We start from the raw sequence: 18,121 nt of genomic DNA, 5'->3' as shown, positions 1-18,121 counted from the left end.
TGTCTGTGTGTGGGTGTGTGAGTGTGTGTGTGTTGAATTCTCCAGTGATGAGTACGGCTGGTGTGTGTACACTAAAGCAGTTCTGGAACTGTGTGAGTGTGTCTGTGTGTGTGTGTGTGTGTGTGTGTGTGTGTGTGTGTGTGTGTGTGTGTGTGTGTGTGTGTGTGTGTGTGTGTGAGTGTGTGTTGAATTCTCCAGTGATGAGTACGGCTGGTGTGTGTACACTAAAGCAGTTCTGGGACTGTGTGAAGCTGCAATGAGTTTTACTCAAACTCCAGCTTTGGAGTTTCAGTGTGACTTGATCTTAAACTTTCCCCAGAAATAGGAAAAGAGAGATTGTAACTGGAAACTCCAAGCCGAGAAACCCAATATAAAGAGCGTGAAGCCTCTCTGAACCCTACTGAACCCAGCCTGAAACTCGTGCCAGCCAGAAGCTTAATCCTCATCAACTACATGAGAATGCTGTGATCAGAATGAGTTATTAACAGCTCCTTTTCCCAGGGCAGATCCTCTCTGCTTTCTGATCTAGATGGTGCATTGTGGATCAAATGATTGAAAATCTCAGAAGAGATTCAGATGACACCTGGGTCTATGTGAACAAAGTAGTTTTGAATGTAAGATGTTGTGTTAAAGCATTGTCAGGCTGCTGTTACATCAGGACAAATTATTCTGCATTTTCTACAGGTTTGGCACTATAGCCGCATTTTCCAATGATCAAAAGAGCATTTTAATTGTTGGTGCTGACTCAAACGTACAATAGATCCTTGTGAGGCTTTTGAATAAAATTTACATTTAGAGATTGGTGGGGTTTTAGTTATTTGATGTTTTGTTGGCCAAATGATACCTTGGAAATTGGCAAGTTCCGAATGAATGTGGTGTTTCTACATCAGTGAGAAAGTTCCTTCAATACTTATGATTTCTTATTCGCTACAACAATTCCATGGTTGAGACCATGTAAAACTCTCTCACCTCACTTCCTTCCCCCTGTCCTGCCTGTTTAACTCTGAGGGATTTGGGTATATCCGATATGTAACCAGATTAACGCATCATTCGCAGGCTGAGCCCATTCACTTCTTCCAAAACTGGCCATTCCTCCTGAGATTCAAAGATAATCCCTGGTTTATTTTCTTCAGAAATGACCATCCCCTTAAACCCTCCTTCCTCACCTCCAAAAAGCGTGAAGGGTTCAGCCTGACTTTGTCACGCATCCTCTCATTTAACCCTCGCAGCCAAAGTTCCCCGAATGTTCCCCCACCCGGGACTCTCATCATTCCCTGATGTCCTTTCCGAGTTCACCTTGTCCATGAGACCCATCGCCTGTTCCCTCCAGTCCAATCCCACCTGGCTCTGTTTCCTACTCCCTTTAGTGTTTCCATCCTTCAGTTCCTCCATGTTTCCACGCTTGATGTCTTTGAACATGATCTCTGCCAACTCGCTAACCTCCCCCTGAACTCCCTCCCTGACCATCTCCACTTCCTTCCCCTCTCACTTTAACCCGCAATTTCGCCATCTGCCCCAATATCTCCCATGGCGTGGGGTTGGAATTGTTGAACAATGCTCCCATGAAGCACCTTCGGAAGCTCTGTGATGTGAGAGGGGCTATATAAATGTAGGTTAGAACATCGAACATTACAGCGCAGAACAGGCCCTTCGGCCCACAATGTTGCGCCGACCAGTTAAAAAGCAATGACCCTCTAACCTAAACCAATCCCTTTCCATCCTTAAACCTATCCACGGATCTCTTAAACGCCCCCAAACTAGGCGCATTTACAACTGCAGCAGGCAGGGCATTCCAATCCCTCACCACCCTCTGGGTAAAGAACCTACCTCTGACATCCGTCCTATAACTACCACCCCTTAATTTAAAGCTATGTCCCCTCGTGCTAGCTTTCTCCATCCGAGGAAAAAGGCTATCACTGTCCACCCTATCTAAACTTCTAATCATCTTATATGTTTTAATAAGGTCCCCTCTTAGCCGCCTTCTTTCTAACGAAAACAACCTCAAATCCCTCAGTCTCTCCTCATAGGACCTCCCCTCCATACCAGGCAACATCCTGGTAAACCTCCTCTGCACCCTCTCCAAAGCCTCCACATCCTTCCTATAATGTGGGGACCAGAACTGCACACAATACTCCACGTGCGGCCGCACCAGAGTTTTGTACAGTTGCAACATGACGCTGCGGCTCCTAAATTCAATCCCCCTACCAATAAACACCAAGACACCGTATGCCTTCCTAACAACCCTATCTACTTGATTCCCAACTTTCAGGGATCTATGTACACATACACCTAAATCCCTCTGTTCATCCACACTATTCAGAGTCCTACCGTTAGCCCTATACTCTACACATCCATTATTCCTGCCAAAGTGAATTACCTCACACTTCTCCGCATTAAACTCCATCCGCCACCTCTTGGCCCAGCTCTGCAACCTGTCTAAGTCTCCCTGTAGACTAAGACACCCTTCCTCACTATCTACCACACCTCCGACTTTGGTGTCATCAGCAAATTTACTAATCCACCCAACTATACCCTCATCCAGATCATTAATAAAAATTACAAACAGCAGTGGCCCCAAAACAGATCCCTGAGGCACACCACTCGTAACTGAACTCCATGACGAATACTTACCATCAACCACCACCCTCTGTCTCCTATCCGCCAGCCAATTCCTGATCCAATTTCCTAGATCACCCTCAATCCCACATCTGCATTTTCTGCAGAAGCCTACCATGGTGAATCTTATCAAACGCCTTACTAAAGTCCATATATACCACGTCAACTGCCTTACCCCCATCCACCTCTTTGGTCACTTTCTCAAAAAACTCAATAAGGTTAGTAAGGCACGACCTACCCTCCACAAAACCATGCTGACTATCTCCAATCAATTCATTACTCTCCAAATAACTATAAATCCTATCCCTAATAATTTTTTCTAAAACCTTACCCACAACAGAAGTGAGACTCACTGGTCTATAATTCCCGGGGAAGTCTCTGTTCCCCTTAAACAATGGGACAACATTTGCTAACCTCCAATTTGTTACTGTAATCAGTCGGATGGTGGTTAGATCTCCGGTTGATTTGATACTGATGTAGGTGCTGGGGTGAGAATGTGTGGCGGTGGATGGAATAGATCAATGGTGCCAATATTGACACCGCGATCCTACACAATCTCAGGGTGATAGGTGGGTCTGGTGAGGGCAGCATTGGAAATGTTGCCATGGATACAAGTGCCTGGCTCCTGCTTTATGTGGAGAATCTACCCACCCCCCCCCCCCCCCCCGCCCCCCCTCAGTTCCTGCAACACACTCATGCAGAAATGTGTCTGCTTCACAAATAGACAGAGGGGAACCGGTGGATGTGGTGTTTTTAGATTTCCAGAAGGCGTTTGATAAGGTCCCTCACAAAAGGTTGCTTCAGAAGGTTAGGGTGCACGGAGTTGGGGGTAAGGTGTTAGCATGGATAGAGGATTGGCTGTCTAATAAGAAGCAGAGAGTTGGTATCAATGGGTGCTATTCGGATTGGCGGTTGGTGACTAGTGGAGTGCCCCGGGGTCGGTGTTGGGGCCTCAACTATTTACCATTTATATAGATGATCTGGAGGAGGGGGCTGAGTGTAGGGTGACGAAATTTGCTGATGATACAAAGATGAGTGGAAAAGCAAATTGTGCGGAGGGTGTGGAAAGTCTGCAGAGGGATCTGGATAGGCTGAGCGAGTGGGCGAGGACCTGGCAGATGGAGTATAATGTTAGCAAGTGTGAGGTTATCCACTTTGGCAGAAATAATAGTAGGAGGGATTACTATTTAAAGGGTGAAAAGCTGCAGCATGATACGGTGCAGAGGGACCTCGGGGTCCTTGTGCATGAGTCGCAAAAACCCAGTCTGCAGGTGCAGCAGGTGATCAGGAAGGTGAATGGGATGCTGGCCTTTATAGCGAGGGGGATTGAATATAAAAGTAGGGAGGTCTTGCTGCAACTGTACAGGGCACTGGTGAGGCCGCAGCTGGAGTACTGTGTGGAGTTTTGGTTGCCGCACTTGCGAAAGGATATATTGGCAGTGCGGCACTCCCTCACTACTGACCCTCTGACAGTGCGGCACTCCCTCAGCACTGACCCTCTGACAGTGCGGCACTCCCTCAGCACTGACCCTCTGACAGTGCGGCGCTCCCCCAGCACTGACCCTCTGACAGTGCGGCACTCCCTCAGCACTGACCCTCTGACAGTGCGGCGCTCCCTCAGCACTGACCCTCTGACAGTGCGGCACTCCCTCAGTACTGACCCTCTGACAGTGCGGCACTCCCTCAGCACTGACCCTCTGACAGTGCGGCGCTCCCTCGGCACTGACCCTCTGACAGTGCGGCGCTCCCTCAGTACTGACCCTCTGACAGTGCAGCACTCCCTCAGCACTATGGTGGGAACATGTGCCTCGATTTTTGGAGGTAACCTTTAGATTCAGAGACAGAATGAGCCATGGCTGAAATTTTAATACATATGGATGCAGAGAAGTGGGATAGAAAGAGCCAGTTGTGCCGTGTTGCTGTCAGTCTGTGTCTATTGTAACTCAGCTGTGTGTGAGCCCCTGCTGGATGTTCAGAGTGAATCTGTCCGCTAGTAACCCCACTATTCACAAACTCACAGCCAATCACACACTGCCTCTCCTCTCCTCCTTCAATTTGCATCGTTAACCCTTTGCACCTTTCTGACCTCTGCTTTGTAAATCCAGATCTTTGTGAACTTTCTCACTGCAGCTTCTGTGTTGTCAGTGTATTTGACATCTGAGGCTGCTGGTTGATCAGAGATATCCGGACTGTGACTCTGCTGTGTGAGATTGAATAAAGCCGGCTGGCAGAGGGGGAGATTGTTCCACACAGCCAGCTCTTGTGGTCTGGGGAACACTGCCTGAGAGGGTTGTGGAAGCAGATTCAATCGGAACTCCCATTAGGAAACTGGAGAAATGCTTAATAAAGAGAAAGTTACGCGCTGGTGGGGTCAGAGCAGGGGGGCGTGCACCTAATGAGATAGCTCTGTCAAAGTGGCTCGGTCAAACCTGGCAAGACTTCAGCTCAGCAAAGTTGGAGGCAATCATTCCCAGAGAGCTTCCAGAGGAGGAGCTGTAATCGGCTGGGAGTTAGTCCGGAGTGGTTAATGAACTGGAATAACCTCAATGTTTTTTCTGTGAAGAGGGTGGAGTCTCCCTCTGTATTGGCTGCTGGTAACAGGATGATGGTCGGGTGACTCTGTGTGGTTGGAGGGGGTGTGTTAGCTCTACAGGTGGTTCAGCTAATTCTCAATGAACGAGTCAACTTCCAACAGTGACGTGCTGGGAGCTGGCAACTCATGAATGTTCCCTGGAATGGCATTACATTCCATTGCCCGGCAACTGAGCAGGATTAGACTGGAGAACAGAGCTCCATTAACCCCTTCTGACACTCTACACTCACAGCCTCCATTCAGTCAGTTCCTCTCACTCTGTGCCCCCATCCCCACCGGGTATAGACAAGAGGGTAAGAGGCCACTCACTCTCACAGTAAATACTGACTCCCTCAGCGACACACTAACCCACCCCTCACCTTCCTGAATTACCACGAGGTGGGATCCACAGGAGAATGAGTGAAATCTTCTGCTATTTCCCTCTGAGTGTTGAATGAGAAGAGGACAGTTAGTGTTGAGTTGCTGTTTGCTTTTTCTCCAATATAGAGATGGGAAACGTGTCAATGGATTGCCATTGCGAGCGTGCTCAGAATCTACAAATTACACAGTAAGAGGTCTCACAACACCAGTTAAAATCCAACAGGTTTACTTGGAGTCCTGATGAAGGAGCAGTGCTCCGAAAGCTGGTGATTCCAGAGAAACCGGTTGGATTTTAACCTGGTGTTGTGAGATTTCTCACCGCGCCCACCTCAGCCCAAACCAGTGTCTCCACATCATCACAAACTGAACACAGTACTTCCTGCTGCTGTCAGTGATCTAACTGCAGAGTGTTCAGTCTGCGTGACTGGCCTCAATGTAAAATATCATGTTCCTTCACCTCTTTAATCAGAAAGGATTTACAATCGAGCTTTCCCACTGCAGATTACTCTCAGTTACAAGGCGGAGGTCACCAGTGTCTGAGTGAGGTTCTGTCTGCTACAGAGCACCGCAACCAGCCAGCATTCCCACAGGAAGACCCCCAGGTGAGTGAAGACACCCCCAACACAGGGGCAGCTCTGGGTGGTGAAGAACGGTCACATTGGGGCCGGGAGGGGGGTTCCTGAGATTTTCCAGTAATTTCGCTGCAGTGAGGAAAGAGTTAATCTTTCACAAGATCCTCCATCCGAACCCTCACACACACACTGTACCCCACCCAACTCCCCACCCTCACACACACACACTGTACCCCACCCAACTCCCCACCCTCACACACACACTGTACCCCACCCAACTCCCCACCCTCACACACACACACTGTACCCCACCCAACTCCCCACCCTCACACACACACACTGTACCCCACCCAACTCCCCACCCTCACACACACACTGTACCACATCCAACTCCCCACCCTCACACACACACACACTGTACCCCACCCAACTCCCCACCCTCACACACACACACTGTACCCCACCCAACTCCCCACCCTCACACACACACACTGTACCCCACCCAACTCCCCACCCTCACACACACACACTGTACCCCACCCAACTCCCCACCCTCACACACACACACACTGTACCCCATCCAACTCCCCACCCTCACACACACACACTGTGCCCCACCCAACTCCCCACCCTCACACACACACACTGTACCCCACCCAACTCCCCACCCTCACACACACACACTGTACCCCATCCAAATCCCCACCCTCACACACACACTGTACCCCATCCAAATCCCCACCCTCACACACACACTGTACCCCATCCAACTCCCCACCCTCACACACACACACTGTACCCCACCCAACTCCCCACCCTCACACACACACACTGTACCCCATCCAACTCCCCACCCTCACACACACACTGTACCCCATCCAAATCCCCACCCTCACACACACACACTGTACCCCATCCAACTCCCCACCCTCACACACACACACTGTACCCCACCCAACTCCCCACCCTCACACACACACTGTACCCCACCCAACTCCCCACCCTCACACACACACTGTACCCCACCCAACTCCCCACCCTCACACACACACACTGTACCCCACCCAACTCCCCACACTCACACACACACTGTACCCCACCCAACTCCCCACCCTCACACACACACTGTACCCCATCCAACTCCCCACCCTCACACACACACACTGTACCCCACCCAACTCCCCACACTCACACACACACTGTACCCCACCCAACTCCCCACCCTCACACACACACACTGTACCCCACCCAACTCCCCACCCTCACACACACACACTGTACCCCATCCAACTCCCCACCCTCACACACACACTGTACCCCACCCAACTCCCCACCCTCACACACACACACTGTACCCCACCCAACTCCCCACCCTCACACACACACACTGTACCCCATCCAACTCCCCACCCTCACACACACACTGTACCCCACCCAACTCCCCACCCTCACACACACACACTGTACCCCATCCAACTCCCCACCCTCACACACACACACTGTACCCCATCCAACTCCCCACCCTCACACACACACACTGTACCCCACCCAACTCCCCACCCTCACACACACACTGTACCCCACCCAACTCCCCACCCTCACACACACACTGTACCCCACCCAACTCCCCACCCTCACACACACACACTGTACCCCATCCAACTCCCCACCCTCACACACACACTGTACCCCACCCAACTCCCCACACACACACACACTGTACCCCATCCAACTCCCCACCCTCACACACACACACTGTACCCCATCCAACTCCCCACCCTCACACACACACACTGTACCCCACCCAACTCCCCACCCTCACACACACACACTGTACCCCACCCAACTCCCCACCCTCACACACACACACTGTACCCCATCCAACTCCCCACCCTCACACACACACACTGTACCCCACCCAACTCCCCACCCTCACACACACACACTGTACCCCATCCAACTCCCCACCCTCACACACACACTGTACCCCATCCAACTCCCCACCCTCACACACACACACTGTACCCCATCCAACTCCCCACCCTCACACACACACTGTCCCCCATCCAACTCCCCACCCTCACACACACACACTGTACCCCATCCAACTCCCCACCCTCACACACACACTGTACCCCACCCAACTCCCCACACACACACACACTGTACCCCATCCAACTCCCCACCCTCACACACACACACTGTACCCCACCCAACTCCCCACCCTCACACACACACTGTACCCCACCCAACTCCCCACCCTCACACACACACTGTACCCCACCCAACTCCCCACCCTCACACACACACACTGTACCCCACCCAACTCCCCACCCTCACACACACACACTGTACCCCATCCAACTCCCCACCCTCACACACACACACTGTACCCCACCCAACTCCCCACCCTCACACACACACACTGTACCCCATCCAACTCCCCACCCTCACACACACACACTGTACCCCACCCAACTCCCCACCCTCACACACACACACTGTACCCCATCCAACTCCCCACCCTCACACACACACACTGTACCCCATCCAACTCCCCACCCTCACACACACACACTGTACCCCACCCAACTCCCCACCCTCACACACACACACTGTACCCCACCCAACTCCCCACCCTCACACACACACACTGTACCCCATCCAACTCCCCACCCTCACACACACACACACTGTACCCCACCCAACTCCCCACCCTCACACACACACTGTACCCCACCCAACTCCCCACCCTCACACACACACTGTACCCCACCCAACTCCCCACCCTCACACACACACACTGTACCCCATCCAAATCCCCACCCTCACACACACACTGTACCCCATCCAAATCCCCACCCTCACACACACACTGTACCCCATCCAACTCCCCACCCTCACACACACACACTGTACCCCACCCAACTCCCCACCCTCACACACACACTGTACCCCACCCAACTCCCCACCCTCACACACACACACTGTACCCCACCCAACTCCCCACCCTCACACACACACACTGTACCCCATCCAACTCCCCACCCTCACACACACACACTGTACCCCATCCAACTCCCCACCCTCACACACACACACTGTACCCCATCCAAATCCCCACCCTCACACACACACACTGTACCCCATCCAACTCCCCACCCTCACACACACACACTGTACCCCATCCAACTCCCCACCCTCACACACACACACTGTACCCCATCCAGCTCCCCACCCTCACACACACACACTGTACCCCACCCAACTCCCCACCCTCACACACACACACTGTACCCCACCCAACTCCCCACCCTCACACACACACACTGTACCCCACCCAACTCCCCACCCTCACACACACACACTGTACCCCATCCAACTCCCCACCCTCACACACACACACTGTACCCCACCCAACTCCCCACCCTCACACACACACTGTACCCCACCCAACTCCCCACCCTCACACACACACACTGTACCCCATCCAACTCCCCACCCTCACACACACACACTGTACCCCATCCAACTCCCCACCCTCACACACACACACTGTACCCCATCCAAATCCCCACCCTCACACACACACACTGTACCCCATCCAACTCCCCACCCTCACACACACACACTGTACCCCATCCAACTCCCCACCCTCACACACACACACTGTACCCCATCCAAATCCCCACCCTCTCTCACACACCCACACACACCCAGTACATTGTTAGTCTCAGTAGGATTTGGCACATTGTTATGCATCTGTTCAACTCTATGTTGATAAAGTAACGTGTTGCTGAGTTACTGTTATGAGCTGATTCAACGCTGTTATTTAGTCTTTGGGGATTACAGTTTGTGACACTATCTTTTTGTGTATTGGAAGCAGCTTTTACTTTGCCGTAGCTGATGGTAGCCGTTAATATCCTCAAACTTACTGTATCCTCCACTTTCCCGGGATCTCAGCGTGGCTGCTGGCTCACCTCATCTCCATCCCCCCTCCCTTTAAACTTGTGTCAAGGGCTATTCGGCCCCCTGAGACAGACTCCACACTCCGCTCGCTAATCATAAGAACATAAGAACATAAGAAATAGGAGCAGGAGTAGGCCATCTAGCCCTTCGAGCCTGCCCCGCCATTCAATAAGATCATGGCTGATCTGTCGTGGCTCAGTTCCACTTTCCCGCCCTCTCCCCATAACCCTTAATCCCCTTGCTTATCAAAAATCCATCAACCCGCTTCTTAAAAATATTTAGCGAGGCAGCCTCCACCACTTCAACGGGCAGAGAATTCCAGAGATTCACCACCCTTTGAGTGAAGAAGTTCCTCCTCAACTCCGTTCTAAACCGCCTCCCCTTTATCTTGAGGCTGTGCCCCCTAGTCCTACTGTCTTTTCCACACAATATGAATCAGCATTTACTGCACATTCCCAGTTGTCCTTGAGGAGCTGTTGAATTTTGACTCTGCGATGAGAAATGAAGGTCAGTGTGTTTCCAGGTCGGGCGTGTGACCTGCGGCCGAACATGGATGGATGATGTTGTGTTATTCTTGGTGTCAGCCACAGCTCTGTGTCGTACTGAGGGAGTGCAGCTCTGCCAGAGCTGCTGTCTTTGAGCTGATGAGTTATATGTAGGCCCACCTCACCTCCTCAATGGATAGAGATTCCATGGGACTATCTGGAAGAATCAGGAATTCTCCCTGGGCTCTTGTCCAACATCCTTGAAGCCCTTTATCAGCTAAATGACAGATTATTTAGTTGTTGCTGTCAGTGACTCCAATTCAAATCCACCTCATTGCCTGTCAAACACTTTTGGGTCTCTGGTGGTTCAATATCAAGGGCAATCTTTCTTTCTGGAGGTTAGAGATAAGAACATAAGAACATAAGAAATAGGAGCAGGAGTAGGCCATCTAGCCCCTTGAGCCTGCCCCGCCATTCAATAAGATCATGGCTGATCTGAAGTGGATCAGTTCCACTTTCCCGCTTTCTCCCTTAATTCCCCTGTCCAGCAAAAACCCGTGTCTTAAATATATTTAGCGAGATATCCTCCACCACTTCAACGAGCAGAGAATTCCAGAGATTCACCACCCTTTGAGTGAAGAAGTTCCTCCTCAACTCCGATCTAAACTGTCCCCCCTTTATCTTGAGGCTGTGCCCTCTAGTCCTGCTATCCTTTCTAAGTGGGAAAAATCTCTCTATCTCTACCCTAGGGTGGTGAGGGATTGGAATGCCCTGCCTGCTGCAGTTGTAGATGCGCCTAGTTTGGGGGCGTTTAAGAGATCCGTGGATAGGTTTATGGATGGAAAGGGATTGGTTTAGGTTAGAGGGTCATTGCTTTTTTAATTGGTCAGTGCAACATCGTGGGCCGAAGGGCCTGTTCTGCACTGTAATGTTCTATGTTCTATCCATCCCCTTCATTATCTTTCACGTCTCTACAAGATCCCCCCTCATCCTTCTAAACTCCAACGAGTACAGACCCAGTCTATTCAATCTCTCCTCATAGTCCAACCCCCTCATCTCCGGTAGAGATGATGTGTTTGAGAGATACTGGTGAAGGAACCTTGCTGTGTTGTACACATTCCCCACTCTGTTCCACGTGCAGGCCTGAGGAGTTGGATAGGCTACAGCCCTGCTCTAAACAGAGATAAAAGATCTGATTTCCCGAGGTGGGGGTGACAACCCTTCACATCAAGGCTGCCGTGGCCCAGTGTGGCATCAAGGAGCCCTGGAAAAACTGGAGACGCTGGGAATCGGGGGGAACTCTCCACTGGGTAGGAGGGTTAGAGCACATTCCCAGTTATATGAGGGATTTAACAACAAGCATGGGAATTTTTAAAATCAAAGTGACCAGGAACCAATGCAGATTAGCAAGAAGATGTTTGATAGAAGAACAGGACTTGGAATTAAGACACTATTATGACTAGCATGGGAGGCGTGTGCAGTTTGTCTGGCCACACTATCCCTCGGGTCAGAGCACTAGAGTAAATGGAACCACCCAATCCTTACAGTGCAGAAAGAGGCCACTCAGCTCATCGAACCTGCACTGTCTCTACAAAAAAAGCACCCCGCCCGGACCCTCCCCTCCACCCTATCCCCATAATCCCACCCATTTACCATGGCTAAATCATCAAACCTACACATCTTTGGACTGTAGGAGGAAACTGGAGCATCCGGAGGAAACCCACGCAGACACTGGGAGAATGTGCAAACTCCACATAGACAGTAACCCCAGGCTGGAATTGGACCCAGGCCCCTGGTTTGTGGGGCAGCAGTGCTAACCACCGTGCCACCATGCCACTGTGCCAGGTCATCCTGGACAATGACCACGAAAGCATCCACTACTTCTAAAGGTTTAATTCACTCAAGTGAAATGGGCAATTCTTTATCTTTGTTACTCTAGATGTAGGAGTTGGGGTAGTGATTTGCGTAGACACTGGGTTAAGGGTTGGTAATTGGAGAAGGGGATAATGAGTCAGATTTAAAGGAGAGAGAATTATCCGCAATCTCCGCTTACGTTGGAGTGGGCAGCAGATTAGTGAGAATCGGGTTGAGGGGAAGCTCGATGTGTCTCACAGATATGGTGAAACACAAGAGGGACAATGAGAAGAGAAACTCTCTCCCCGCTGGAACTCTGTAAAGTCTGAATCTCTTCCACATTCACTTTCTTCAACTTTCTAAAAACTGTATTGAATAATGTTTGGATCGTGTTTGAATTAGGGCAGCATGACGGTACAGGCGAGACACTCTGTCAGAGAGTTGGTGCAGGCTCGATGGGCCGAATGGTCTTCTGCACTGCTGCGATTCCATGTTGACTGTTTCCTTCAGGTGGAAGAGCCGTGAATCAGGAAGTTCCTCATTCTTCCCTCTACTTTTTCCAGGAGTCCCCACTGTCAAGATCACAGAGAAGTGCTGACCCTTTCCGCACTACCTGCTTCCTATATCTACATGCTGACTATTGGTATTACAAACGGATGGGCAGCAGAGAGAGAGTCACCGCACAGGTATTATCACGTTACAGCACGCGGATCAGAGATAAACAATCCAGACCCCGCACTCCCTCAATCAGCTTGCCTTCTACCCTTGTCAGGCCTCATTTAGAGTATTGTGCGCAGTTCTGGTCGCCTCACTATAGGAAAGATGTAGAAGCTATTGAAAGGGTACAGAGGAGATTTACAAGGATGTTGCCTGGATTGGGAGGCATGCCTTATGAAGTTAGGTTGAGGGAGCTCGGTCTCTTCTCCCTGGAGAGACGAAGGATGAGAGGCGACCTGATAGAGGTTTATAAAATGTTGAGAGGAATAGATAGGGTGGATTCTCAGAGGCTATTTCCCCGGTTTGAAATGGTCGCTACGAGAGGACACAGATTTAAGGTGCGGGGAGGGAAGTTCAGAAGTGATGTTAGGGGTAAGTTTTTCACTCAGAGGGTGGTGAGTGAGTGGAATCGGCTGCCGTCAGTGGTGGTGGAGGCGAACTCGCTGGGGTCTTTTAAAAGACTTCTGGATGAGTATATGGGGTTTAATGAGATTGAGGGTTATAGATAGGTCTGTAGGTTGGTAGGTGTTGATGTGATCGGCGCAACTCGTGGGCCGAAGGGCCTGTTTGTGCTGTAGTGTTCTATGTTCTATGTTCTATGTTCTACACCTCGAAACACATACTGGTGTATCACTGGATCCAGCGGGGAAACCCGGACTTCATCACAATCTTCTCCTCCAGCAGCTTGGCTGGGGGCTGACCCTGCCTCACTCCTTCCTTTACAACTTATCCTTTCCGCTGCCCATCCTGTGGACTCTGCCAGTGGTCCAGCTATCGCCGTCTCCCTTCACACCTCCCTCCCAAATGTCCATTCACTCACACACAACGTCCTTGTAATCCGTGAGTTTATTGTGGATGATTGCATCAACAGAACAACCTTGATGACTCCAACTGAAACCTCCTCCACTATCTAAACTGTAAGTGCCTCACCCAGATCATTGTGATGCTCATGTGGTTCTTACAACCAAATCACACCTTGGTCTCTCTCTTCATTCCCTGAGCTTACTCCTCCTTTGAACATCTCACCTTGTTACACCTCTCTTATCTCTCAGTTAAAATCCTGGTTCTCTGTTCCCTGCCCAGGTTACATACCAACTTCCTCCCACTAACTGCCTCTGAGTGACTTCTCATCCTTGCTGATAAGAACATCATCTCAGTTCATCATCACCTAAACATAAGAACATAAGAAATAGGAGCAGGAGTAGGTCATCTCGCCCTTCGAGCCTGCCCCGCCATTCAATAAGATCATGGCTGATCTGTCGTGGATCAGTTCCACTTTCCCGCGCTCTCCCCATAACCCTTAATTCCCTTACCCATCAGAAACCTATCTACCTGTGACTTAAACACCTTTCTCCACTGAGTTCACTGCTCTCCTAACCTTGCCTAACCTTTTCCTGGATGTAAAGTCCACAATCTGTAATCACAGCCACTCACTGACCTTGCCATCTTACAGCCTCACTAACCACGGAGAATTCATCACACACAAAATCATCTCTGACACGTCCTTGTATAATCATTCCGCTTCTATGCCCCAATCCTACTTCTTCCTGTCTCCATCCCTGGAAAAACAATCTCCAAATTCACTAACTCCACACGTTCAAATTCCCAATATTCTCCCTCGGCTCTCCACTCATGGTGACATTTCCACAGCTATTACACAGGTGATCAAAGCCTCAGCTGAATTTTCCCCTCTCAGTTCCCATTAACATCACTATCGCCCACCCTGCCTCTCCCGGCATTCCCCACTCCATAAAGTCCAAGGCTTGATATGGCGAACAAAATGTGGACAATTTCCCAGGTGTGTCCAACCCATAACAGTTGGATCAGCATCAACAGTGCTAACAAAAGGCGCTAACTGTAACCAGCTCACCGACTGTAACCAGCTCACCGACTGTAACCAGCTCACCGACTGTAACCTACTCGCCAATGAAACCTGTTCACGGACTGTAACGAGTTCACTGACTGTAAGCTGCTTACTGACTGCAACCAGTTCATCAACTGTAACCAGTTCACTGACTGTTACCTGCTCACTGATGTAACCTGCTCACCGACTGTAACCTGCTCACCGACTGTAACCTGCTCACCGACTGTAACCTGCTCACTGATATAACCTGCTCACTGATATAACCTGCTCACTGATGTAACCTGCTCACCGGCTGTAACCTGCTCACTGATATAACCTGCTCACTGATGTAACCTGCTCACTGATATAACCTGCTCACTGATGTAACCTGCTCACTGACTGTAACCTGCTCACTGACTGTAACTTGCTCACCGACTGTAACCTGCTCAATGACTGTAACCTGCTCACCGACTGTAACCTGCTCACCGACTGTAACCTGCTCACTGATATAACCTGCTCACTGACTGTAACCTGCTCACCGACTGTAACCTGCTCAATGACTGTAACCTGCTCACCGACTGTAACCTGCTCACCGACTGTAACCTGCTCACTGATATAACCTGCTCACTGACTGTAACCTGCTCACCGACTGTAACCTGCTCACTGATATAACCTGCTCACCGACTGTAACCTGCTCACCGACTGTAACCTGCTCACCGACTGTAACCTGCTCACTGATATAACCTGCTCGCCGACTGTAACCTGCTCACCGACTGTAACCTGCTCACTGATATAACCTGCTCACTGACTGTAACCTGCTCGCCGACTGTAACCTGCTCGCCGACTGTAACCTGCTCGCCGACTGTAACCTGCTCACCGACTGTAACCAGTTCCCCAATGCTCATCTAGTCTCTGCCGTGATCATTCAGCCTCAGTCACCTTGGTTCAAACATGGACAAAAGGGCTGATTCCAGGGGTGAGGTGAGGTTATATCGAGGCAGAATTTGACTGAGTGTGGCATCAAGGAGCCCTGGCAAAACCGGAATCAATGGGAATGAGGGGGAAACTGTCTGCTGGCTGAATTCATATCTGGTACAAAGGAAGATGGTTATAGTGGTTGGTGGTCAATCATCTCAGCTCTGGGGCATCTCTGCAGGAGTTCCTCAGGGTCAGTGTCCCAGGCCCAACCATCTTCAGCTGCTTCATCAATGACCACCTTTCCATCATAAAATCGGTGTTCGGTGATGTCTCCTCAATGTTCAGCATCATTCACAACTCCCCAGATACTGAAGCAGGCCATGTCCAAATGCAGCAAGAGCTGGACAATACCCAGGCTTGGGCTGACAAGTGAGATGTAACATTCATGTCACGCCATCTGCAACAAGATGGCATCAAGGATTGCCCTTTGACATTGCATGCCATTACCACTGCTGAATCCCCCCACTATCAATATCCTGGGGGGGGGGTTGACCAGAAAGTGAACTGGACTAACTATATAAATACTACGGCCACACGAGCAGTCACGATGTGGAGATGCTGGTGTTGGACTGGGGTAAACACAGTAAGAAGTCTCACAACACCAGGTTAAAGTCCAACAGGTTTATCTGACAGTAAACCCACAAGCGTTTGGAACACTGTTCCTTCATCAGGTGAATGACAAAGGAACACCATTTCCGAAAGCTTGTGGATTTACTATCAAATAAACCTATTAGATTTTAACCTGATGTCGTGAGGCTTCTTTCTACATGAGCAGGTCAGAGGCTAGAAACTGTAAGAAAAGTAAATCCCCTGCTGACTTTTAAAAGCCTGGTTACCAGTTACAATTAAGTTGCTGAGAGAGAGGAATAAATAAACTCTAAATCAAGGTTACTGTGCGTGTGATGTAAATAGATTCGGTGAGTAGTAGGCATAGACTGACGTGGAAATATAAAATATAATAAATCTAAACCCAAGGCCTGGCTCAAAGAAATGGTGATCAATATTGCAACATCCCAAAGTGTTGAGGAAAGATAGGAAAAGGGGGAGGTGTCAGAGCTGATTAAGGACAGCCTTTTGGTGCTGGAGGAAGATGGTATTCCAGGAGGATTGCTGTCAGAATCTATTTGACTAAGGAACAAAAAATGTGTAATTATATAGTTTGCTGTAGTCTTTAGGCCACCAAGTAGTGGAAGGGTGTAGAGGAACAAGTTGCAAGAGAATTACAGAGAGGTACAAAATTATAGGGTTGTTACAATGGGGCACTTTAATTATCTGACAATAGATGGTTGTACAAAGGGCAGTGAGTGGCAAGGGTTCAGATACAGCCGTATGGTTCCAGTTCCCAGAGAAAGGAGGCACTGCCAAACCTCCTGTTTGGGAATGAGATGGATCAGGTGTTAGGAGAGAACATTCAGGGCACACTGAGCATTGTATCATAAGCTTTAGGCTGATTGTGAAAAAGGACAAAAGAACAATCCCCAGTAAGAATAGTACAAACACCAAGAAATAGGAGCAGTAGAGACCTGTCGGACCTGCTCTGCCGCATGTGGTGGGACGGGGAAGAGAGAGACTAGTTGGTGAGAGGCAACAACGTTCACCGACACAGTCCCACCTTCCTTTCTCAGGTGTGTGGAAGGTTCACCTGATGAAGGAACAGTGTTTCCGAAAGCTTGTGAGATTACTATCAAATAAACCTGCTGGACTCTAACCTGGTGTTGTGAGACTTCTTACTAAGAGAGGAAACCCAGAGAATTATTGACCAGTTAGTCTCATATCTATCAGAAAATTATTAGAGGTCAGAATTAAGGATAGAACATAGAACATAGAACACTACAGCACAAACAGGCCCTTCGGCCCACGAGTTGCGCCGATCACATCAACACCTACCAACCTATAGACCTATCTATAACCCCCAATCCCATAAAACCCCATATACTCATCCAGAAGTCTCTTAAAAGACCCCAGCGAGTTCGCCTCCACCACCACTGACGGCAGCCGATTCCACTCACTCACCACCCTCTGAGTGAAAAACTTACCCCTAACATCACTTCTGAACTTCCCTCCCAGCACCTTAAACCTGTGTCCTCTCGTAGCGACCATTTCAGCCCTGGGAAATAGCCTCTGAGAATCCACC

General features: G+C 50.0%; 1 protein-coding gene across 1 annotated transcript in view; it reads left to right on the top strand.

Annotated features, from left to right (window-relative positions):
* LOC145358526 (disintegrin and metalloproteinase domain-containing protein 10) overlaps window positions 1-18,121 on the top strand; it is a 108,331-nt gene that overhangs the window by 24,130 nt on the left and 66,080 nt on the right. The window contains exons 5-6 of the mRNA XM_080212660.1: window positions 6,071-6,171; window positions 13,013-13,135. Of these exons, the coding sequence (XP_080068786.1) occupies window positions 6,071-6,171; window positions 13,013-13,135 (224 nt within the window). The remainder of the gene's footprint in view (window positions 1-6,070; window positions 6,172-13,012; window positions 13,136-18,121) is intronic.

The sequence above is a fragment of the Carcharhinus amblyrhynchos genome, chromosome 26 (genome assembly GCF_965287045.1).
Source record: "Carcharhinus amblyrhynchos chromosome 26, sCarAmb.v2.hapA, whole genome shotgun sequence".
NCBI classification, from domain to species: domain Eukaryota; kingdom Metazoa; phylum Chordata; class Chondrichthyes; order Carcharhiniformes; family Carcharhinidae; genus Carcharhinus; species Carcharhinus amblyrhynchos.
Note: the sequence above shows the minus strand (reverse complement) of the source record. Positions and strands in the feature narration are given on the sequence as shown.